This window comes from Crocodylus siamensis, chromosome 9 (genome assembly GCF_052110815.1).
Source record: "Crocodylus siamensis isolate JL-2025a chromosome 9, ASM5211081v1, whole genome shotgun sequence".
Classification (NCBI taxonomy): domain Eukaryota; kingdom Metazoa; phylum Chordata; order Crocodylia; family Crocodylidae; genus Crocodylus; species Crocodylus siamensis.
Genome location: NC_143403.1, coordinates 6,217,612 through 6,243,161, shown reverse-complemented (window position 1 = coordinate 6,243,161; position 25,550 = coordinate 6,217,612). Strand labels below are relative to the sequence as shown.

The 25,550-nt window shown below is 43.4% G+C and overlaps 1 protein-coding gene across 1 annotated transcript in view; it reads left to right on the top strand.

Moving 5' to 3' along the window:
* The window catches only part of CDH13 (cadherin 13), a 751,386-nt gene that overhangs the window by 651,298 nt on the left and 74,538 nt on the right, over nt 1-25,550 (top strand). The window contains exons 9-10 of the mRNA XM_090062749.1: nt 13,037-13,219; nt 14,873-15,126. Of these exons, the coding sequence (XP_089918875.1) occupies nt 13,037-13,219; nt 14,873-15,126 (437 nt within the window). The remainder of the gene's footprint in view (nt 1-13,036; nt 13,220-14,872; nt 15,127-25,550) is intronic.

Genomic DNA, 25,550 nt, shown 5'->3' with positions numbered 1-25,550 from the left:
CTAGCACTTTGCTGTGAGATGCTCATGTGATCTCATGAACATTGTGGCCATTTCATTTTATTTTAGAAAAAAATGGGATGGACTTTGCATTTATAGGTGGAACGGTGAGGCCAGTTCTTATTTTGGAAAAAAATGGGATGGACTTTGCATCGATAGATGGAAGCATGAGGACCTAAGGGAAGAGCAGCCACGTGTCTGTCCATTTTACATCAGAGGCAATAGAAATGTAACTCTTTCATCTCGCTCCTCAAATTTCTGTGGTACATGTGAGGATTTACACTGGAAGTAACATGCAATGAGGCAAGCATTCAACGCCTGATTAACAGATATTTGAACTCTCTTTCTGTGTAGGCTCTGCAAAGCCTACAGGGCTGAGGAGCAGTTAAGGTCAAGTGTGAACAAAAGTTCAGTAGATAAAACCCAAACCACACAAAACATAGCTTGAAAAACTTCCAAAGCCATGGGGTGGCAGTCTGGGAATATCCACCTATGCGTCCCATGTAGCCCTTCCATTTTCAGGAGTGCACAGAAATTAAAAGGAGGGAAAAGAAAACTGACTCCAAAGAGGTGCTGAGTCCTCCTGTGGAAGGCAAAGCAGAGATGGCCATTGAGGAGCTGGAGGAAGCTAAAATCTCTGTGATCCACAGGAGGGAAAGAGCAGATGCTCTGGGCAGGGCTCTTACATAGCAGCACTTGCCTGTCCCAAGAGGCAGCTTTGGAAGGAGGAAGATGATGCTCAATTTTTTGGCCTCCTTTTACCAGTATCCTGTCCCCACTCTTCCCAGGCTGGAGTCCAGTCCTCCCCCAAGAGAAGTCTCAGAGAGGCCCAGGGTAAGGGATAGCATGGTGCCAGAGAGGTGATTTATCTCCTTTCCTTGTGGACTAATGGGCATCTGCACACAAGGGAACGTTTCATTCATGGATACCTATTTTTCCCTTGTTATGTTGTTAGTAATCCTTAAAGATAGCTTTTCCAGGGCAGTTGAAAGACAGCCAAACAAGATAAAGGCATGTCCTACCCTGTTTTTTTACCACTCAGACATATGGTATCAGCAATATCAAAGTGGCTTGGGGTTTTTAAATAAACAGGGATAAGTTTGGCTCTTCAGCTCCTGCTGAAGACAATGGGAGCCATAACAATTTAACAGAGAGCAGAATTAAAGTCTTGATCTTTCACTAATTAGTAGTTAGGAACTTTTGGTGCTTTTGTTATGGGCTGCTGCCGCTGATAGACAAAAATAGTCATTCTCTACTTCATTACTTAACGAAATACAGACAGTAACCAAAGCCTGCACTGAAAGATTGCCCTGCATTTACATTGCATTGTCTTTGAAATTCACTCCCAAATTAAAGTGTAAATGCATCCAAAATGATTACAGTCAATTTTATTTCTTCAGAAAAATCTTTTCCTACGGTAGAGGTGAGTTATTTTCTATGATTTCTCGGGGGAGATGGAAGCATAGTTTGTATTAAGGGAAAAAAATGGAAGACGCTAAAAGCAACATTCAGTTTAGAAGTAATAAAGTACCTAACAGCCTGCAGTAAGACAGTAAAACAATGCAAACTACTAAAGGTGGCTCAGGTGACTCACAGTTTTAATTTGCACTCTGGTCTTTAATGTGATATTGCACATAGTTTACATCATCAGATCCTTGTCATGCTATAATTATCTCTCACATTTACATAGCTCTTTCATTTAAATGGCTTCTGAAGTGTTCTGTACATGGATACAGAAATCACACAAGGATAGTTGAATTGTTACAGTAGCACAGCTACTTATAGGGTAAAATACAGCAATTATTTGTCTGCATATGGTAAATTAAAGGTTATGGATGAGTTTAAGGCAGAAAATATCTTTAAAAATGCCAGGGAGGTTTATGTAGGGAGAATATAAGCATCCAAGCTGCAGTTTGGCAAGGTCACAAAATTGACAACAGCCTTAGGCTCATGAAAATCTCAGTACTTCTTTAATAGCCACATAGGGTGGGGTCCTCTGTTTTACCACCTGCACAGTGCTGCATGCTGGCACGCTACAACATTTGGACCAGGGACAGAAATTACACATAAACCAGTAAAAGCGATCAGGTTGAAACTGGTTCAAATCTGTAATGCAGCAGAAGCTCAGTGCATATAAACTGCACTCAAAATGGTCAAAACTGGTTTAAGATAAACCTGTGGGCAGTGGGGTTCCCCAAGGCCTGCACTGTTCAACATCTTCATCAGCGACTTGGACAAAGGGGTAAAAGGCACCCTGTTTGAATTTGCAGATGACACTAAGATGTGGGGGGACATGGGCACGCTAGAAGGGAGGAATAGGCTGCAATCAGACCTAGACAGGTTACAGGGGTGGGCGGATGAGAACAGGATGGGATTCAACACCGATGAGTGCAAGGTGCTGCACCTGGGGAGGAAGAACCAGCAGCATACCTAAAGCCTGGGGAACTCCCTTCTCATCAGTGCAGAGGCAGAAAAGGATTTTGGAGTCGTTCTCTGTCATGAACAGGGTCCAGCAATGTGGGGAGGCAGTCAGGAAAGCCAACTGCACCTTGTCATGCATCCATAGATCCACAGATGCATCTCGAGCAGGTCCAAGGAGGTGATCCTCCCCCTCTATGCGGCACTGGTCAGGCCGCAGCTGGAGTACTGCATCCAGCTCTGGGCGCCGCACTTCAGGAGGGATGTCGACAGCATGGAGAGGGTCCAGAGGAGGCTGCTCGCATGATCCGGGGCAGCAGGGCAGGCCCTACGAGGAGAGGCGACGAGACCTGAACCTGTTCAGCCTCCACAAGAGAAGGCTGAGGGGGGATCTAGTGGCCTGTTACAAACTAGTCAGGGGGGATCAGCAGGTATTGGGGGAGTCCCTGTTCCCCCGAGCACCGCCAGGAGTGACCAGGAATAACGGTCACAAGCTGGCGGAGGGGAGATTCAGACTAGACATCAGGAGGCGCGACTTCACGGTCAGGGCGGCTAGGGTCTGGAACCGACTTCCAAGCGAAGTGGTGCAGGCTCCTACCTTGGGGTCTTTGAAGGGAGGCTAGATGTACACCTCGCTGGGGTCGTTTGACCCCAGTGCTCTTTCCTGCCATGGCAGGGGGTTGGACTTGATCTGCTCAGGTCCCTTCCGACCCTACCAACTATGAAACCTAATGGTTTTAGGTTAAATCGGTTTATTGAACTGCTGTCCCAGATGCTGTCCAGATTCAAATTAACTCACAGTCCCCCAGCATCTTAGGAGGCTTTGCACCTCCCCTGTAAACTCCATCCTTGCAGGGTGTGTGGGCTAGCCTTGGCCCAAGCTGTCTGCTCCAGCCAAGCAGGGAGGCATGCTATAGCATTTCCCAGTGTCTGGCCTGGGCCACTGCAGAGATATGGCCACATTTCTGGAGTTGAAAGTGAATGTCTGTTCACTTGCTTATCAGGTCAATCTACACAGTTTAGACTATCCTGTGAAAATTGAGTCAATTCAGCCTTGGGCTTTTTGTCTGTCTGTACTTAGCCTTAAGGACTTTGAAGAAAGAGGGATCTGAAGAATCATCATGGCTACTTGGCATAGCACTATCTTCCTTGACTGTTTTCACCCAGGCCTAGACCTGCCCTAGCTTGTGAATCCAGATGAGATCCTAATGACAGTTTATTTGGCTGCTTATTGACCAGGAAGTCTAGCTCGTGTCAAAGTGAATTCCACCTTAAATGTCAGTTTCTGACATTTATGAGATTCTCATTGCAGGCTCCTTTGGGAATGAAAGCTGATATGATCACATTAAAACTCCATTTGTCCTTGGAGGAATTGCAGGTATAATCTCACAAGAAATATGTTGTCCTCTTACCAAATAAACACACAAATACTGTATGTACATTGCTCTTGCGAACCATTTAATAGTCACTCTTAATTGGGCTTTTTGTTTTTCAAAAATTATCTGTGCATTTGCCAACATTGCAAGAACCTGTTTGATTTGCAAGAACTTTTGTATTTTGCACGGATGTTGTAAAGAAAATAGAAGGAAAAAATGGATGTGGAGGGGTCTCTCCAGGGCCAGGAGAAGTAGCGTAGATAGACCTGGCATCTGGGAGCTTTCTATGTAGCTTCTAATGGTACTGTGTGAATTACTGTACTTCATCATCTTTCATCACCTGTGATATAGAAAAGGGAAAACAAACACCATGACGGTAATGCACAAAACACCTTCAACTGGAATGGTGGCCTGATTAATGCAAACTGACTTGAAGTTTTAATTTGGTTGTTCTCGACTGGGGATCACAGCATGTAGAATCCTAATGAGCCATGGGGGGGCTGATCATCAATCCTAAGCACGTTTTTCTCCCATTGCATTTGCTACTCATTGCAGCTCTTTAATTTTGGGTTGGACGAGTGTCTCAGCGTAAGGCAAAATTTGCTCAGTGGTGTCATAAGACATTAAGGTTATTTCTCCATGTTAATACTGACTGCTGGGCACTAGTCACCAGGGTTTCCCAAGACTGTAAAGTACATTAATTATTTTGCCCTAGACAGATGCATGCAAAGTAAAACCTTGCCCCTTACTGGAACACTGTGGTTGAGAATGCAGTTTGCAGGTAGTCGAGTAGCTGAAGGCAATTTTTTTACTGTTGAATGGGGAGTGCACTTTGGGTTTCTATTTAGATTCATTGTCCCACGATCTGTTTTTTCTAGATTTCAGCCCCCAATGAGGACACTCTCCCAAGAGATTTCTGCAGTCTGAGACTGCTCCACATCAGTAACATTATGCTTTTTCAAGCTTGGAAAAAGCATTACAGTTTACTGGTTATTTCTTTTCCTGGAACATGGAGCCAGGAAAGGAGACTGGATTTGAATTTCTGGTTTGAGCTCACTTCAACAAACTTGCTCCACACAGTCCTTACTGACCGTGCTTTGCCTCCCTCCTGTCCTCTGTCACATGAAATGTAAGTTTCTGGTCTTCGCTTTAAAGGTCTAACCCGTTCAAAACTGATTTTAGGGGCAGGCGACTAGGACAGTAACCCACTAGGCAAGCTACTTCAAGTCATCTGCTGTGTGGGCAAAAGACAGAGGACTCTTCAGTCCCTGCTTGGGGCTGTCTAAAGCCATCTTATCCCTACCCAGATTCCAGTCTCTCATTCTGTATTGACTTCAACTGTTCACCTGGCCATGATGCCAGTCTTCATTATCCACTATCTAAATATTCAGAAGAGCACCTCTCCAAGTCCTAATGGCAAGGAACTCTCCACGAACATTGCAAAGCTGTCTTAGAGCTCTCTACCAGACCCATCTTGGGATTTCCTTTGCTAAGATACCTCCAGTTGGGTGGCTGATGTGCCAAAACCGCCTTGACCAATATTGTGTAGCCATTTCCTTGTACCCCTACCCCAAAAACAGTCTGTCTATATCCATTTGTAATCTTTGGGGTCAGGGACATTTGAGTTTTTTTGTATTTATACAAGCTCCATCACGGTGGAGTCCTGGTGAATAGCAAGGGAACCAAGCAGTATATATGATGACAACCATAAATGAGGCACTCTTTTGAGTGAGATCCAAGTCCTCAGCGGTTGTAAACGAGCTCATATTTCCTCTGTCTTTACATGCCAGCTATGAATCTGGCTGAAGATGTTCTGCTTCTCAGTGATGATGTTCTGTGGGTGCTGATGACAGCAGTTTAAATAAAGTTCTGAATTCATCAGTTTTATTCTGAAATTTATAACTGCGCTCTGGAAGTGTGCAGATATTTAAAACAAATCAAATAAATTAATTCAAAATCTAATCACACACTCTAGCCACTGTGTTTGTTCTGAACACTGGAGCAGCATTTTCCAGGTTAGCACCCTGCCGGAAGAAGGTAAATCTTTCACTTTGATATACGATGTGCCTATCCTTTGCTTTATTTTCTCCATTGACAAAACTAGCGTGAGTTCGAGTTCATGTGCGGTTTTTAATCACTCTTTTCACTTAAGCTTTTTAAGGGGAACCATTGTTAATGCAGCATGTTTTCTAGATGTTGGGAAGCCTCCTTTTAATTTCAAAGTGGCCTACAGAGCTTAGGCTAACACAAGAGGTTGACCTCTCTACAACAAATACAGCATTCCTTTTTTATAGTAAGAATTCAGCTCTCATATTCTCACATAGATAGATGACGGAGTGCACAAAGTGTCCAGATGAGAAATTAGAGCCATGTTCCAATTCACTGTGCTCCCTAACCCATTTCCCTGAGATTAAGTCAGACACTTCAGACAGCTTCAGACAGCCACACTTGGTTTTTTTGTCCATTTTCAAACCATTGTGACCCACCTGCGGTTAATGTAACATTGAGGTTGAAGTTATTGGAATTAGTGCTCTTGCCTTTGCCAGCAGATTTTAGCAGCTCCTTGATCTTCAGGTATCATACACTCTGCAGGTTTCTGGCCACGGCAGGTCTGAGTACCCTTGTCTGCATGCTAACTTATTGGCATTGAACCCACTGAGAGTCCTGTCTGAATACGGAGTGATTAAGAGTGTAGAGTACCAAAGTGAATCATCCTCAGTTAGGAGATTTCATAGATTTTAAAAGCTGGAAGGGACCTTACAGACCGTTGGGTCCAGCCCCTCTGCACTTGGGCAGGAAAGACTACTAGGGTCAGATGACCCCAGCAAAATGTGCATCAAGATGCTTTTTGAAGATCACCCGGGGTACCACCTCTGGGGGGTGGTCTGTTCCAAATGCTTGGCACTCAACTTATAAAGAAGTTTTGCCTTATGCCTAGCCTGAAGTTATCTTCAGTCAGTTTGTGTCTATTGTTTCTTGTCCTTGCCTGGGGGGGCCTTGGTGAATAGTTGCTCCCCCAAGCCCTGATGTACGCCCCTGATATACTTATAGGCTGCCACCAAGTCCCCTCTGAGTCTTCTCTTCTCCAGGCTGAACAGTCTCAAGTCTTTCAGCCTCTCTTCAGCTGACCTGGTCTCTAGGCCTCTAATCCCGTGCGTGGCCCTCCTTTGGACAGCTCCAGATCTGGGGCTTCTCCAGATCCCTGAACCAGACGCCCTTAACCAGTCTTCCAGTGTGCCTTGAACTAACTAGCAAATCTTCGCACCTTGGCTGGCTTCTCCATCCCAGGCTTGTCTCATAAATGAGGTGTTTTAAATAAATGTATGTTAAAGGCCAGGTTTTCCAAAGGGCTCCCAACTGTGCATAAAATGCGTACATTTTCCTACCAAAGGGCTCCCAACTGTAAATAAAATCGGTAGGTTTCCCAACAGTGCAGCATTCAGTAGGAGCTCGTGAGGGGTTGAGAAAATCTGACTGCTTGATACAGGGCCGAGATATTCTGAAGTGACTACATGAATTAGGAACACAAGTCCTGATGATTTGGGGCTTTAGGTGCTCATATCTCTTTAAGTGCTGTGGAATGCACCTCCTTAAGGGCTTAACTCTTTGGTTGTGGAAATTGTCTGCAAAGGTCCCATTGACTTTCAAGGTACTGGATCAGAGCCTAGGTGCTTGAGTAGGAAATGAGTGCTCTCAGAATCTGGCCTCTGCTTCAGGTAGCTACATGAGAGGTTGGTGAGTCTCAGCATGTGTGCAACTCTGACTCTTACAGGATCTGTCTAATGATTATAGGGGAGACCAAGAATGATGAACGTATTGTTTTTAGTTAAAGGAAAATAAAATGATTGTAAATGCTCAGCTTCCTAGTCTGCTGTGGCTTTGATGGGGCCAAGAGCATTTGGGACTCCTTCAAGCAGTAAGAGATGGTAGGAAGGTGGGATCTCAGCCAGCAGCATCCAAGTCTTCATGCATCCCCTCAGTTTTACCTTCCCTTTTGCCTTTAGTGTATGTGAGGCATGGGAGGCTCACTTTTGATTGCATTTGCTCTTTCTTTTCCTGCCTTAAACTTGAGAATGGAGGGTTTATCTCATGCTATCTTTGGGCCCCAGAGTCTGTCCAAAGCCAGCCCTCACGGGACTACAAAGTGTGATGAAAAAGGCCAGAGCAGAGCCTCAATAACTAGGTATTTAATCAGTGAAGGCTCTCTTGTTTCAATGGAGCAAGGTGATTTGAACTTAGAAGAACTGGAGCCGGAGGAGTGGCCGCTGTTTCCTGGATAAGCTAATAGCCATTTTGGACCCCTTGCAGCCTCATGCTTCCCATCCTTATCTTACTTCCTGGGTGCCACAAATTGATCTACTAAACAGTTTGGGGGGCTGGAAGAGAGGTTTTTTCTTCCCCCCATGAGACAAAACTGGCAGACTGCCAGATGGGTTTTTGCTTTCTGCCCTATCTCCAGGACATCTGGTTTGGGACAGTTAAATTATAACTGGCACAACTTCTTCAAGTTCTGGTGTGAAAGTTGGATTAGGATGCATTTGACTGAGGTCCTTTTAGCTCAATGGTTTGGCTTGGCAATGCAAGGCGAGGGGAGCCCGGTTTGTGGCTTCCCTCAGATCTCCTGTCCCCAGACCTGGGACTCTGGCTTCAAATCTCAGGGATGGAGAAGAAGCATTGCCTTCACATCTACCTTCTCATTTCTAGTTATTTGATCTACAGGCCGTGATTGAAGATTACACTAGAATAGTGGGGCCAAACTTTTTGGCAGGCAGGCCACAAATTAGCTCTGCACTGTCCCCAAATACCACTCCGTTCCCTTCCCGTTACCTAAACTGCTGCTCAGCTTTCTGCTCCCTGTCTGACCTGATACTCTGCTTTCCGCTCTCTGCATTATCTGCCGCTGTGCTATCACCCTTCCGCACCTCCAGTGTGCTGCATGTCACACACGGAGGCTACCCGTGCCACAGGTTGCCCACCCCTGTCCTAGAGCAACCCTGCTAGGGTAGTTTGTGAGGGATAACCCAGCTGAGTACTATTCTCAGATAAAAGGGTATTTTAGCCAGACCACGGTGCAAGTGTCCCATTGCTTCTCTGTCCACTTGCAATGTATTTATATGTGCAGCCAGGCTTTTTATTTTCCAAGAGTCAAATCTCAGCAGATGGGAGAGGAATCACTAATGATAATTAAACAAATCAACAGTTCCCTCATCATAGGACTGAGAGCAAAAGGCTTATTTCAAGAGGAGTAACAGCAACCTATTGCATCTGAGAGATGGACTCTAAATGTCACCAAACAAAAGTTTGCATTCTTTCCAAGTCAGGGTTCTGCACAAATGTGTTTTCTGAGTTGCAGTGTTTTTCTACATGAGGTGGAGCACCCCCTTGGGTGCCTTACATCTGAGGTTCTTAATATAGTATTTTCTTTTGATCTGTGTGAAGGCAAGTTAACATATTGTTATAGTATTGTTTGAGGTTAATTAAACTGCAAATGAGCTTAATGATCTGCCTGAACTGAAGCTCAATAACAACCCATTATATATAAACTACCAAAATCAAAAGAGCTTTTAAATTCCTTGTCAAATTTACCAAAGAAGATAGAAGAAGCCAATCAATAATGTCGCCCCTCTTAGAAAATCAGGTCTGGAGCTGGAAAGCTTGAAATGAAGGAACATTAATGCAGACACTCAAATTCTGTCACTAAATTGAAAAAGGGCTTGAGAACATAAGTCAAATCTGTTGGAAGAAATGAAAGAGAGATAACCATAGACGGGGGAAAAAAGACATAGTTACCTCTTCTATATGTTAGAAGCAGGGAACAAATAGACCCTACCATGCAACCAGAGTGCAAGGTCTATGCGGTAATAAGAGGACATTATACAATTTCAGTCTTGTTTAATGTCATGGATTCTGCAACCTCACAAATGTTTCTATAATATTCAGGGGTGGGAGGTTTTGCTATAAATTAGAGCAAAGGGCATCTAGTTGCTTCCCCGTGGGCAAATGCCCTGAAGCCAATTGCAAATGCAAAATGGATGAATTCTGTAACAGGTTTGTATTCCTAGCACTGCTACTGGTAGGGTAGCCACAAGCAAGATGGTGGTGGTGAAAAAAGGGCAACTTGCAACAGGATGACTGGCAACCAAAAGTATGCACAGTCAGATCTGAGAGGGTCTAATCATGGGAGGTACTGAGATTTCACAGCTCTCAGTTAACTAAATTGGAGTGCAACGTTCAGTTCTTCTGAAGATCAGGCCTTTAGTCTCTCAGGGTCTCACTATATCCATCCACCAGATGGGTGTAATACTACTTATTCTCCTGCAGAGTCAAGAGGTACATTTAATTAAATTAGCATAAAACTGTTTCAATACCTTACCTTAGCTGACTTAGGTCATCATGGGTGACCTGAACCTTCCAGACATCTGCTGGGAAGAGCAGTCAGCCAGGTCTGACCGCTCACGTGGGTTCCTAGCCCAAATGCAGGACCGCATCTTTTCATATATTTAAGTGACTCTATCATTAATGCACTGTCTAGACAAAAAGCAGGTAGATTATACCCATATAGGATCAGACTAGTTGACCCTACACTCCTGCAGTAATACAGCAGACTTCCCATATGGATACGACCCCTTTTTCCACTGAACAGAAATCTTAATCTTGATGTGATAGTTAGGAGAACTAAGTACAGGCAGTCCTCAACTTACAACGTTTTGAGTTACAATATTTCACACTTACCCTGTTTCAACTTTACGATGCCAGTTTTGACTTACAATGCTTGATCCAATACAATGCCATCCCAGCAAACAGGTTTACTGCATTACTCATCTCCCTGGAGAACATCTGTCAAAACTTCCTTGAACTCTTTCTTTAAGAAAGCAGACATGACTCCAGAAAAACCTGCAGCCAAGACTCCTGAGAAGACTCCAGCCAAGAACCCTTCAAAAAGTCCAGCAGAGTCGCCTCAAAGAAGTCCTTCCAAATCAATAGGATTGCTATTTACAGTATAAATATATTAATGCAGCTATATTACTTATCTATAATTGATCGAGTACAAAATTCTGGGGTATTTTTGGGTGAAAATAGGATATCAGGCCTTTGTTCAGGAACCGATCCCCCATTTGTAACATTGTTTCTTATGAGAAAATTGGTTCTGATTTACAACGTTTCAACTTAAGACGCTGTTTTCAGGAACCAACTGTGTTATAAGTCTGAGGACTGCCTGTAGTAATAAATGAACTCAAATTATTTTATTCCAAAGATCACTCTAGTAAGGAAAAAAGAGCAGTCTGGGACCCAACGCATGACTGGGCTATAGGCTGTACAGGAGGGACAGGATAGGAAGGAAAGGTGGGGGCGTGGCACTCTGCATTAAGGAGGAATACAAATCCTCGTCAATTAGCAAAGACTCAGAGGGGGGTACTCTGAAGTGCTCTGGGTTAGAATACAAGGCAGTCGTGGGGAAAGAGACTTAACGATGGGAGACTACTACAGGCCACCCAACCAAGGGGAAGAGCTAGACCAGGAATTCTTAAGTCAGCTGACAGAGGTAGTTAGGTCAAAGGACGTGGTCATCATGGGTGACCTGAACCTTCCAGACATCTGCTGGGAAGAGCGGTCAGCCAGGTCTGACCGCTCACGTGGGTTCTTAGCCCAAATGCAGGACCTCCATCTAACCCAGGAGGTGCACAGCTCTACCAGGGGAGACGCCTTGTTGGACCTAGTGCGACAACCTGGTGAGGCGGCTGCAGGTTCTCGACCACCTGGGCGACAGCGATCATCGCCTGCTGGGATTCACCATCCAGTGCAAGGTGGCAAAGGCCTGCAGCAAGGCAGCAGCCCTAGATTTCAGGAGGGCAGACTTCAATGAGCTAAGGAGAATAGTCAGGGAAGCACTGAGCTCCCGGAGGAGAGGGGAGCCAGGTGTCCAAGAAGAGTGGTCGCTCCTTAAGGTGACAATTCTCCAAGCCCAAAGGGAGGTAATCCCTACACAGATCAAAGGGAGCAGGAGGGCACAAAAGCCCCCATGGCTCACCAAAAGCATCTGGGAGTGTCTCCTAGCTAAAAGGGAGGTGCACACCCAATGGAAGGGAGGGGCCATCACCAGGGACGATTATACTGCGGTTGCAGAGGGTAAATTCAGACAAGACATCAGGAGGCACGACTTCACAGTCAGGGCGTCTAGGATCTGGAACCAACTTCCAAGCAAAGTGGTGCTGGCTCCTACCCTGGGGGTCTTTAAAAGCGGGCTCGATGAACACCTTGCTGGAGTCGTTTGACCCCAGTACTCTTTCCTGCCATGGCAGGGGTTGGACTTGATGATCTGCTCAGGTCCCTTCTGACCCTACAAACTATGAAGGTATATAGTGTCCTTTCCCCATTGTTAAATGTGGATGGCCCCTTAAGACTGTGGGCCCTCCCTGTCAGGTTACACCTCTTTAGCCCTAAGGAAGAAGGTAACAAGTCAGGGATCCCAAGTATGGAGGTACTGTGGGACGTTCCCAGCAGAGAGGCAGAAAGAGCATCAATGGGCCACTGAACCTGACAGAAGGCCCATGAGGCTGCTGGAGTGGAGCAGCATAAAGCTGAGGGGACTGCAGAGTGTGATGGAAAAGGCCAGAGCAGAACACCGACAATAAGTATTTAATCTGTGAAGGATCTGTTGGGTACCATGTATGATGCATGAGACTGATGTGGGACTGTGGAGAGGGCAAGAGGGCAGCCAGCCATTGCAGTCCAGGCAGAAGGACAGGGGGCCAGCCTATAGGGGCACATTGTGAGTCAAATGTTTTATTCATTCATACCCCTAGGAAGCAGTTAAAAAGAGGAGAGGAGAGTGAAAAAAGAAATACATTAAACAAAACCTCCCATTTTGTTTTATCACCTTTGAAAAATATATCCTTTTCTAGGATGTTGTACTTCAGGATGTATTGCCCGGATTCACTTTCCTATGAATTTATCTTCCAGATGTTTCCCCCCCCCCCTTCTTATTGAAAAGATTTCAAAGGCTGTTTTCTATTGCATTGTTACTTATCTGCAGTGTATCAGAAATGGTGCAATGGCAATACAATACCTTGCATATTGTGTTGTGGGAATGCATTATCTACAGATGACAAGATCCCGTTATGTGCAAGGATTACATCTTCCTTTAGATGCAGTAAATAATTAATGCTGGCTCACACAATGATTTTTCTTTTGTGGTCATTAGTTAAAATACTAACAGTTATTATCTGTTTGGTGTCTTTTTTTAGTTCCAAGCTACGGTAAAGGAAGGTGTTACAGGAGTGATTGTGAATTTAACTGTTCAGGATGAGGATGATCCAGCAACAGGGGCCTGGAGAGCTGTTTATACCATTATCAATGGAAACCCAGGGCAGAGTTTTGAAATCCATACCAATCCACAGACTAATGAGGGAATGCTCTCTGTTGTCAAAGTAAGAACTATTTGCCTTTATACGATATTATAGCCGCACAGTGTATCCAGCAGATCTTTGATGCATGAAAAGGTGCAACTACTGGAATAACCTTCTCAAAAATATGGCACTAGTTAATTCTTCACTTAAGAAATTTTACCAATATCTCCCTTTCTTTTGAAAGTACCCCTGGGTGCGGTAAAAGATGCTTGGCAAACCTTCTCTCCTTCCCATATGTGGGAAATTTAATTATTTGTCCACCCTCCCCCCCCCCAAACAAAAAACCAAACAAAAAACCCCACACAAAACAGAAATCTTGAACTGAAATTTTAAGCCAAGATGTTTTAGTTTTCAGGATTTATTTTGATGTCTGGAAGAAAAAAATGACAAGAATCACATGTGAAAACAAAGTTATGTCTGAAGGCAGTATTTTCTACTGAGAGAGTTTGGATTGAAAATTTCCCATTGGTCATATTTCTCCCTGTGCAGTGCCTTGCAGTGGATATCTTTGCAGTAGACAAGGCAGAGCTCAAAAGGAATGGCTTCCCCTGCAGCCCAGAGATTGGTACGGTTAGGGTGAAGATAGGGCGAAGTTACACATAACACTTAGACCATACTAAATCTGTGCAGTGTTAATAGGCGATAGCTAAATAGCTATAATGTTAATAAGTGATAACTAAATAGCTACAATGTTAATAGTTGATAACTAAATCTGGTCAATGTTAATAGTCGATAGTGTTCAAGTTAGAACATGTTGATCAGTTGTACGTTATGGGTTAGTACGGTTTCTTGCCGGCACTGCTCTGCGTTACCACTAGAGGGCTGGCAAGCAGGGGTGTGGCTAGAAGCCAGGACACTTGGGCTTTATCCTTGCTCTGGGTGGAGTGGGGTGGGGAGGCTAGAAGTGGTGCATCCTGGGGTGCTTGGAGACTTCAAGCTGCTCATTTTATCTCTGTGGAGCAGACCTGAAGTTTTCCTATAACAAATTAGGTAGCACAGCCCAGAGTTAACCCTCACCTGAAGTGGCATAATTTGAGCTGCTCAGAGTGCACTTGGCATAAGTTAACAAGCTTTAACTTGCAGTTGCTCACATTTTAAGTGCCCTTACTAAGGTCTGAGTGTAATGTGTAACTTTGCCCACACATTCCACCTAAGGAGGTAGGACTTGTCTTCCAATTGAATAATGTGCTTACTCTTCACCTAAGCACAACCGTAGGTCATCAGGTCTAGCTCAGAGAGTCTGAGCTGTTCAGCCAGCAGAAAGGATAACACGGATAATAATTAAATGCAACTCATTTTTGTTTTCTGCTTTGTTATTGCAGTGGGAGAGGAGCAGGGAGTAGAAAATTCTGGACTTGCTCCATTCACCCACCCCCCACAGTATCCACCCTCTGTCACTGTGAGAGACAAAATACTGAACTAGCTGGATCAATTGTCTGACCCAGTAAATGGCAGTTCTTATGAGCCTCTTTAATACTCTTCCTTGTAACTTGTAATTATCATCATGTCAACTGCTGAACTTCAGCCAGGCATCGAGATGTAACCAGTGCTGGTACAAGAGATGCTGTCCCTTTTGTGGCTAATTCTGTCACTTGGGAACTCAGAAGAGGGGAGGTAATGTTAATTTTTTTTTTAAATGCATCTCATGCTCCAATGTTTTGACTTGCCTTTCAGCCTTTAGACTACGAGATCTCAGCATTTCACACGCTGCTGATCAAAGTAGAAAATGAAGACCCGCTTGTTCCAGACATAGCTTATGGCCCCAGTTCCACAGCCACAGTTCAGATCACTGTTGAAGACGTAAATGAAGGCCCTGTTTTCCACCCAAACCCAATGACAGTGACCAAACAAGAAAACATCCCCATTGGCAGCGTTGTACTAACAGTGAACGCCACAGATCCAGATACCTTGCAGCATCAAACTATTAGGTGAGTACAATGTTCTCTAACCTAAGCCTACAAGATAGGGACTACAAATGGTTGTTGTGCCTATGGTACTCTGCCATTTGCACAAAATTAAATTAAACGTGTTTGAGATCTGGGTAATTAGGAGTGAAGTTTTATTTTCTCCTGTAATGAAGAGCTTCAAAATGACAAAGAAAAAGAGTTTGCATTAGGCAGGTGACAATATTTTTCCAAGGAATGAGATGATAGAGTAAAGCACCTTTAGGTGATTCTGGTCTCAAACTGGTTCCCCCGCCTTTATGGAATCGAGGGGACAAAAATAAACATTTCTAAACCAGCTTCTGAGAATCGTTTCTCAGTTTCGCCTACTTGGTTTATGTTTGCTTCTGATGTCACCCCATAAAGTGAAATAATTATTGGCCCCCCAGATTCAAGTATAAAGGGTAATACATGCTTCTTGACTAAACCTTGGCATTATCTGTTGCACTTTATTGTGGTTCAGGCTCAGAACAATACAAGGAAAAGGATGTCTTCTGTACTGCAAAAATATTAATGCACTTGCACTCTGAAGAACAGTGTTGGGTATTGAGTTTAACAAATGCCCAAGTTTACTATAATTATAAAACTGTTTTCTGACATGTGAGTGCTATGTTCCTGCTCTGAATCTCTTGAGACTATAGCAAGGAGCTTATTATGCTCTACCAGCACTTTTGCTTCCAAGAACACTATTGCAGAGATAGAAACATGGTTTTTCCCTGATCCAAAAGCAGATAATTTTCATAGTTAAAAACAGCACCTGATGTCTCTGGTGGTTTGGATGAAAATTTAGAATGAGCACATCACTCGTGCAGTGATGCCAGTCTCAAAATTGCATCTTCTCTGCCAGAGTGTTAACTTCACCTTTCTGCATAGCAGAGAAAGAGCTTCAGTCCCTTACCTGGGGGTGTTTCTCCCCTCCACCTGAGCTAGTGGAGAGGGACAAATTGGATTTGGTGAAGCTGTGCAGCTGAGAGGTGGACCACAAGTTGCGTTATGTATAGGGCCCTGCCAAATTCATGGCAGAAGTGGAGTGTGCTGCAGCTCCTTTAATTTTGCAGGTTCCCCTCTGCACTGATTGGTGGAAGGGCCGCACTTGCGGCTTGCTTCTGATGAACAGGGAAGAGAAACCAGCGGTTTTAAATACGATACCGTTTTTACCTCCCCACCAGCCAGCAGCAAACCACGGGGCCACCGAGGCCCCTCACCAATCAGTGGCAGGAGGCAAAAACAGCATCATAATTAAAACCACAGTTTTTACCTTCTTGTCAATCAGGAGCAAGCGGCGGGGCCCCTCCACCAATCAGCACAGGGGAACCTGCAAGAATAAAGAAGCTGCAGAGCACCCCCTTTCTGCCGTGAATTTGGTAGGGCCCTAATTATCACAGGAGTCTCATTACAGGGAAACCAAATGGTGAGGCATTGAGGACTGGAGAGAGGGGGTATGTAGCGGCCCCCGAGAGCCACCGCTCTGCGCATTTCCCTTCCCCAGAATCCCCCGGAGGGAGTCTCAAGAGTTGTGCTCCTTTTTTGCAGGCTATGACTCTTGTCTCTTGTCCTCACTGCATAAGGGTGCAGATGCCATTCGTCATGAAGGAAGACCGCTACCTTGCTTCATTCATTTCATCGAGATTTAGCAGCCTCTTATTTTTGCCCTTTTATTTGTTTGGGTTCTTTTCCTGAGAGGGACCAGCGAGGCCTTGGTCAAGCTGGGGTGTCCAATGGCGTCTCAGCCTGGTTCCTCTCCATTTGAAGTCATCTAGAATTTGGGTGCTCAAGGATTGCTAGGCAGGGAGCCAAGTTCTTCACGCAGGGTCTCCCATGGTTAGATGTCTTCCTCGTTGCAAGGATGGCGGGCGCTTCTTCAGGAAGGTTAGGCCCACACAGCTGCCTGACCGAGAATGCCGTTGACAGTAATGGCAATCTGTGCACGCAGCAAGTGTAGAGCAGCGTGCCACTGCAAAGGGCCAGACTGACAGTCACGGGTTAAAATGATGTGAAGGTGAACTGAGACAGGTAAGAGTTCAAAATTTAATGGAGGGGGGAAAAAGGGCATGGCATATAATTAGAAAATTCCATTCCCAGCATCACCTTAAAAACATCTAGCTAATAGAGCATGAATATTTAATTTTTGTTCTCTATCAGGAGTACCTGTGAGCTCTGCCATTTAAAGATCAGTTTATCTGAGGGAAGACTCTTAACAGATGTCATCTTCCCTGTTTTCTAAATGTATTTATTTATTGAATGCACGTTTTGTCCATTCATTGTCATTTTAGCCCTTGCTCCAGGGAATTCTTATTCTATTTGGTATAGCCACAGATTTCTGTGATGGATGGACAAGGGCTGTGGGATTTCTTTCATATGTCAAATGCAGCAACATGACAATCGGGTGCATGATCTAAAACCTGGCTCACATAGAGGTAAAAGTCCCTTATTCTCTTCGGCGTTGATATCAAATTTTAGTACAGGCAGGAACAAAGCTATCAACAATTTTAAGAATGGTCATGGGAGTTGTGGGTTTGGTTTTTTTGCTTTTTATAAAAAGGGCTTGTTAATTATTTGCAACATTTTATCACGTACTGCTAAGAGAGGTGCCCCAAGAGAATAAAGAACATGTGTGAAATTGGTTAAAGAAACCATGCAGGAATTTGTTCTTATAATCCAGAATCTGCTGCTTGCGTTTCTCAAGCAGAATTGCTGATTATGCCAGATTGGTAATTATTATGTTGGGAGTGCAAACTGGAAGAGAGATTAGTGAATCACTAAAAAGACCAGTTTGATTTTTAAATATTCGTTGCAGCTAGCCAAATAGCAGAAATCCTTGTGCAGTCTACCACTAGTCACAACCGTGCTTCAAAGGAGCCCTGAAATCTTGAATAATACAAACTAAATAAAAGTTTCCTGGAACTGAAAGCATAATGTGAACAGTATCTGTATTGCCAAGATGTTGTATTCTTTTACACAAAAAGGTTTTCTTCTCTCCTGCTGATTGTGCAAAAAACAAAAGCCGCAATGATTTAGTGTTGGTTGGGAATGGAGAGTGATTCTGTGGAAGGAAATATGTAAAAAGATCAAGGGCTGTTAGTTTTGTCAGGGGAAAAAAAACTACAAATGGGGAAATAATGGAAGTACAAAAAGTAGGGAATGAAATAGAAAAGGCTAATCTAACTCTCATATCCCCTCTGATACAGGGACAAGACAGCACAAAGTATAAAAGCTTAACCCTCAACACAGCAAAAAGGACTGTGTTTCAGGCAATATAGTTAAGTGGTGGCATTTACTGCTGGCAAATATTGACAGTAATATTCAAAGAATTAGATATTTTTGTGACTAATCTGCAATTTAGCTAGTGTAAAATTAAACGTGCTGGGGCTAAAACTGATCACTGTATGGAATTGGCAAGAAATACTCCCCACTAAATGATTGCAGTTGGATGCATTTTGAGAAGTTGGGGTATATATTGGTTTATAATGGCTTAGGATCCTGCCAGATCTCTCACACGGAGATTACATATCCGTCTGCTTTCAGTGCATTTTCCTACGTGCTGGATGTTGCTGTGCTCCGTAAGTTCTCCCCAGAGGAGGTACTAATATATTAAGGTCAATTTTTGAAGGCAGAATGCACGGGCACTGAACCATAATGCATGGGAGCGAGTCAGGTTGTGATGCGCGCGTGCAGCGAGGCGTGTCAGAACCCTGCCGTGAACCGGGTCCGTTGTTTCATGTTGCAAAATGTTAGTGCGCAGAAGGGTAAGAGGGGCTTTGTCCATGCCTCCCTCCTTTGCTTTCAGCCTCTTGCAGCTAAAATATGAATCCATTGAAGGCCAAGAAGATATTTTTCCATTTGTTTTATCGACAGTGAGAGGGTGCCACTAGCTACTGGCAAGGTGTTCTGCTATTGCATAAAATATCACAACTGCATTCCAGAAACCATGACTCTAAGGTAAAGAAAGATTTCAATGCCATGGTCCAAATCCAGATTCAGTCTGTTCTTTGAACGCTCTCTGAATCAGATTCAAATGACTTATCTTGGTGAAAACCGTAGCTTGCCTTGTAACCGTTCCTATAGGCATCTGCAGTGTTGAGGCAGTTTTCCTTCTTCTTCAGCCTGAAGTGGTTTTGCAGCCTGAGAATGGAACTCACTTAAAAGCTCAAGCAAGCTGGCAAAAATATACTACCCAGGAAAATACAACTTCAAGCATTTGTGAGAATCAAAACCTTGTAACTTCAGTCCAGATCTCACTCTGTACATAGTTAGCAATGCACTTTCATGGTTTTATATTCTTCTCTGATCTAATAAAGTTAACATTCAGGGGAAGTTGTTAGAGGTATCGACAGCTTACTGGGAACAAATGTCTTCGGCTCTCATTAACCGAGCATATAATGAAGGCTCCAAGCTCAATTCTGCTCTTAGGTATTCTTGACTGTGTAAGCTGTTTGTACTCATTTCAACCAAAGTGCAGGATTGTTTGTGGAGAGGCATCCAGTAGATGCAGAGGGGTTTGAGCCAACCCTCAAAGCAAGAATCCAATGGTTTTTCACCAGAAAGCAAAAATTTTCCTTCTGCACTTACTGGGCGAGAACCACGAAACCAATTCAAGTGGGATTGCAATTCTAAGATTCATTAACCTATATTAACCTGTTTTTTCTGAAGTATTCAACTCCTCCTACAACTCCCAACTTTTGGGAAGAAGAAAAACACGCGGAAGCCCCCATATTAATTATAATCCAACGACTTATTAATAGACCAGTAATGAAGTTTCTGAAATTTGATTTCTTAATCAGGGATCATTGTTATTTTTGTGCCAGATTTAAGAGTTTAATTTTGGGTGCCTCTTTCCCACCTCTGAAATTTTAATCAGAAGTTTCAAGTGTACGTGTCAATGAGAAGTTAAAGGCCAAAATTAATAACATTTTCTACCTTGGGAAATTAAAAGAAGAGCCTCACTCTCTGAAATCCATTATTAACAGTAGATCTTAATTAAACATAGTTACTGGCCTCAATAATTTGTCTGCATGGAGAGATCAGTGTAGGTATTTCTTTCCTTTTTGGATTCAACAAGTGCACGAGATATAGTGAGACTTTTAACTAAGTATAAATAAGTTGTTTATGGCAATATACTTGTAATTTTTAATTAAAGCAATGCTCTCTGGTTTCATGTTTTATCCCAGCAATATATTTTTATTACCTACTGTGCTCTAGGATTTTTAATTATTTATGTAAATATATTATTGCAGTTTTCATTCTTGGGAAGTGATGTGCCTGGATGCTATATTAACATCTCCAGGAAAAAAAAACCCTGTATCATGGATTTAGAGCATGTCTAATTACATAAGAAAATTGAAACGATGCATTTTTGGCAGCCATCTGTAGTTGGTAACATGTCATGCCCATGATTCCTGAATGGGTCGTTGACAGTCCATTGTCATATTGGGAAGGACTGAGCTGTATTCAGCTGTAAGTCAGCTCCTTTCTCTCATGTATTTGACACATTTACACTCTTAAGAGTTGAGGGTAGGGAGACTAACTGGTTCAGAGGGACATGAACTTTAATAGGCAACAACCATCTTTGTCAGATGCTAGGAATGGACCGCATCATGCTTTTAAGGGTTGCCAAAATTAGCATATATCCATGGACTTCTGTGGATTTGTACTAGCTTGGGATTATAGTCAGTCCTTGCTGATCATACCATGATAGCTGCCTATGTTGAAATATAGTGATAAACAGACTTTTTCTTGTAAAGGTCATTATCCTTAGAGCAAAACATTGATGCATGGCAATGCGGCTGCTTCCTTGAATAACAGACCCAATGTAATAACAGCAAATCTCACAAGGACTCACTTAAGACAACAATACATTCCTTGGTGTCATGTTGAAAGGGCAATGGCTAAAAAGATGAGCAATCAGATTTTAAGTTAAATTATTACAACTTAATCAATGTCCACTACATCAATGGCAATAGTCCAGATTTTACACTGCTGTCAGTGAAAATGCATGTGTCCTGGTATGTTTTTAATCTTTGCAGAGATGGAATGAGATTGTAAAGCCCTGTAAATTAGTATTTTTACTCTACAGAACTGCTCACACGCTTAGCAATCTTCTCCTTACTCCCAAGCATATGGTAAATCCCATCAGATTTTGGTAAGGTAAAGTAAGGAGTAGTTTACTTCTGTCGCTTCTATTTTTGCTGCCCATCACCAGTATTACAGCTAATGCAATCAAGCCATGAATCATGACACTAATTCAAGAAATGCATTTCATGTTCTGCTATTTTTCCCCCACAGTGCATCTGAACACTTTCTAAAGAATCATGAGACTCCAAACCACATTCCTCTTGAACACTTAAGGGATTAATTTTGCATACTCTGATGTGTGCTGAGCCTTTTTTAAGACACTTTTTTTATTGTAGGCAAGGGTCAGTACACTTACTTTTGGGATATACTGTCATCACTTTAGGGAAGAAGTATATAATGAGACAGGGATGGCAAGTCTTATAGTAAGAGTGCATGGTTATAAGAAGTAATACACTCAGACATTGTTAAGTATGTCTCCGGGAATCTGAAGAGCTTATGCCTGAACCCTACCATCGGGAGATGTGTTTTCCTTGGGCAGACAGAAAAAAATATTCCTATTGTTTTAAATTAATGACTGAGTCTTGCTCTCAGCGAGCAGCACTGGGGGTTTCATTGTAAGTTGCCCCCAAGAGCATCTTGAGTTGGCTCTGCAGTTTTATTTATGGCCTACATGAATCCACCCATTGGGAATTTGGAGCATATCACCAGATCTGAAATTGCTGCATATTGGAGAGTGCAATAAAAAAAAACAAAGCAAGCCAGGTAGAGAGGGAACTTGCCCTGAGCAACAAGTTATTCCTGTCCTCCCCTTCCTGCCAAAATCTCTGAAATGTGAAGTATTGCCTCCAGGAAAACCAGCTGGGATCCAAAGGCTGTGATGGGGCAGGGAGGAGAAGAGAGGACTTGAACTGCTGGCAGTGACATATTGCCTTATTCTAAAAGGAACAGTCTATTTCTCTCCTGCCCAATGTTATATGCCATCAGATTGTCACAGCACCTCCTCCAGAACATTTGAGTAGTATACTGCTATGTGATATATTGCACGCTGTATTATGATGTAAATATAGTAAGGTTACAACACAGAGAAAAACTCACTGAATAAAAAACGCATGTTCATTGCTATGGTATTTGAACAAGCAGGGTTGCATCATTCATATATTATGTAGTGAGATAAAGATGCAGCTCTCACTTTGTGCAGCAAACTCTTTAAGTTGATTGTAAAAAAGGGGAGAGGGGTGAAGATACCGAGACTGGAGGCTGCGTATTGAACAGGATCTAATCTGCTTGATTCCACTCTTAGACCACCGCTACCCTGACCAAGTGTACAGAAGAGGGCAGGCAGAGGGGTTGTAATGGGTTGAGGGGAAAATTGGGTCCTGAAAATGATTTTCTGCTAGGGAGCGTTGGCCAGCACCGCATGGATAGATCGCATCATTTTGAATTCACTGGGAGGAAGTAGCCAGGACAGGGATCTCTGCAGTAGAAGCAACCCAGTGAGCTTGGACTGAAGAGAATAAATGACTGATGTAGAATCATAAGGCTGGAAAGAATTCTAATAATTCTGTCAAATCTGGAAACCAGGTCCTAGGAAAATTATGGACGAGGAAAACCTGGCCCATCAGGAGACAAACCGCAGCCGTCTGTCCTCCCCCTCGGACACACAACCCCTGCCTCAACTTTAGAGCTGTAAAAGAGGAAAGTAGTGTCTGCCTCTCCCAGGAGAAGCATTTCCCCCAGCTGTCAGAAACAAGCTCTTTGAGGAAGAAAAGAGAGCCTCTTTCCTACACAATTATAAAAGATGATGTTGTCTTAACCCCAACCTGGGCATGTAAGAAGCAAGCGCGCGTGCATTAAATTATTGCAAGAAAGGAAATAAGTGTTTGATGTGGCAAAAAATATTCAGAATGTAAAGCATCATTCCCTCACTCTCTGAAGCTTTGCGGATGCTCTTGTTCAGGCCGTCTTTGGGACTTGAACCAAGGGTAAGGGAAGGATGACAACCACCGTGAAATAGGTTGCAGTCTTTGTGACTGTGACTCGCTGCAGAGATCCCAACAAAGTTGATCCAGTGCAGAAGTGAAGACTGCTTTGGGTCTCCTCCATGTCTCCTTCTCAGAAGATGCAGAGGGCTGTGGCTGAAAGCCACATTGGCAACAATGGGGCGTGGCAGCAAAGGCTTTTCTAGGACACAACCCACGTTGCATTCAAGTTAACTCTCAAAACCTTTCCTTTGTTGGGCTACCTTGGCAGGAAGCTCCATTTGAGGAACCTCTTTGATGTTATATGCACCTCTCATTCCCTGTTACTGGTAACTTTGTCATAGGATGGGTGATCTCACTCAGGAGGCAACCGACTGTATTATAAGAACGAGCATGGAGTAATTAAGTTATCTTTGGACTGATACAAAAGAAATTGGAGGCGACTGCTCTGAGCATCTAGAGACGTGTGAAGAATCATCAGAGTACAAATGTGAGCAATAGGCCAGAAGAGGGGTGACACCTGAAAACCAGTCGGGTTGCTGATGTGTGTGTACCTTTGTGCTTCCTGAATCCCAGAACTGCTGTACGTTGGATGGGAATTAATGCGGTCTTCACACATCTTTGACATTTCTTCGTTTCCAAGAACAGCACTGGACTGATCAGACTGAGCAGCACTGGGTAAAAGGAGACTCCATCCATATCGTCTGTACTAGTCAAAGCAATGGGGTATGCTAGAGGAGAAGATATGAATGGAGAGGTGCTTCATCTGCAGAAGTCATTCACCCCTGGCCTGAAGCTCCAGAGGGGAAGGGTTCTCTCCCCACAATCCTTTGGTGCATGCGGACAAAGGAAGCATACATTTTTCACACGGGAGTCTTTTACTTAAAATGGGTTGGGCAGTGGAACAGAACTTGCGGCATCCCTTTCTCCTCCTCGTCTGACCACATCGCGCTGCAGAAAGGACCTCGCTATGAGATCTCGTTACAAGGCAAAGAGTGGTCTTCACTGATGCCCTAAAAGACGCTTGAGTAACTGATCCCAGAAATTGTTGCTTACGGACTTCATAAGCCAGGGGTGGCTAGTTTCAAGAAGGACCCTCTAGCTAGTCAAACCCAGCCCCCCGATGCTGCCAACAACACCTGTCAGCCGGGTTATTTTCTTCAAATCTTCAGTCTGCCCTATTTTGGAGGCATAAATCATATTTATTATGTTCTTGTTAAAGGTACAGATGATAGGTTTGAGAATGTGTGTTTTCATGTAATCAAATAGGCCAAAGAAACCAATTTAAACCTCCCTTGATATTTCTTTAAGAGCTCCAAATTCTTGGTTAATAAGAATGAATGTAACATTTAAGGGGAATCTAATTAGACCCTTCCCTGCCCCCCCCACAAAGCAGTATTATTTCACATTATGTTTTCAACCGTGTCAGCACTCAGAATGAATGGCTCTGAACTGTGAAATTATATGGAGCATTTTTCATGTCACTGACTAAACAATATTGCAGTCCTTCTTGAGAAATACAACAATGGGATGTATCAGTCGCAAGTTCTGTGCATAGTGGAAGGTAGATACTGATAATAATTCACTTTGTCATTACTTATATTATGCTGGTTTTGGAACAGGAAGACAGGCCTCTGGAAGAGGTGGAGATTTTCTTGACTGTTAGGGATTTGCATATCATATGTAAGGATACTGTGTGAGGTGGCTGGGCCTCTGGGGAATGAGTGGGTAACACTTCGTATTCCTTTGAATTGGGGAGATCCCCTGAGAGAGATTATTAGTATAAAATTCTAAAATACTTTCATTTGCTCTGAAGGAAATGCCTTTGTGTGACAGTGAGTATAGAAGATAATACACATGGCCACTGTTACCGTGTAAGCAAAGGCAAGGCTGTAGTTGTAAAACACAAACCCGGAATACAAGTTTGCTGTAGGAACTTGCATATCAAATTAAACTAGTGATCCAATCCAGAATGTTATCGCCAGCTGTGTCCAGAGAAAAGCAGTAGCAGTATTATGATCCTTATTATTAGTACTATTGTGGTATACATTCCTTCCTCTGACAAGAGCAGCTATTTTCATGGTATTTGTGTCCAAGAGGAAAAATGTCAGAATTTTTTCCATATGTTTCTCCTGGTTTAAAGGACAAAGTTGTTCAGGTGATGTGCATGTACTTCAGAGACAGGTGGGCTCACTCACTCCTAGCACCCATGAGATCACCAGTGAAATCTTGGGTTAGGGACAGAAGTTACATGTAAACTGGTTTAAGTCATTAGAATTTGGTTTAAACCGGTAAGAGAACTGAAGTTCAGTGCACATAAACCAGATTCAAAATGGCTGAAACTGGTTTAGGGTAAAC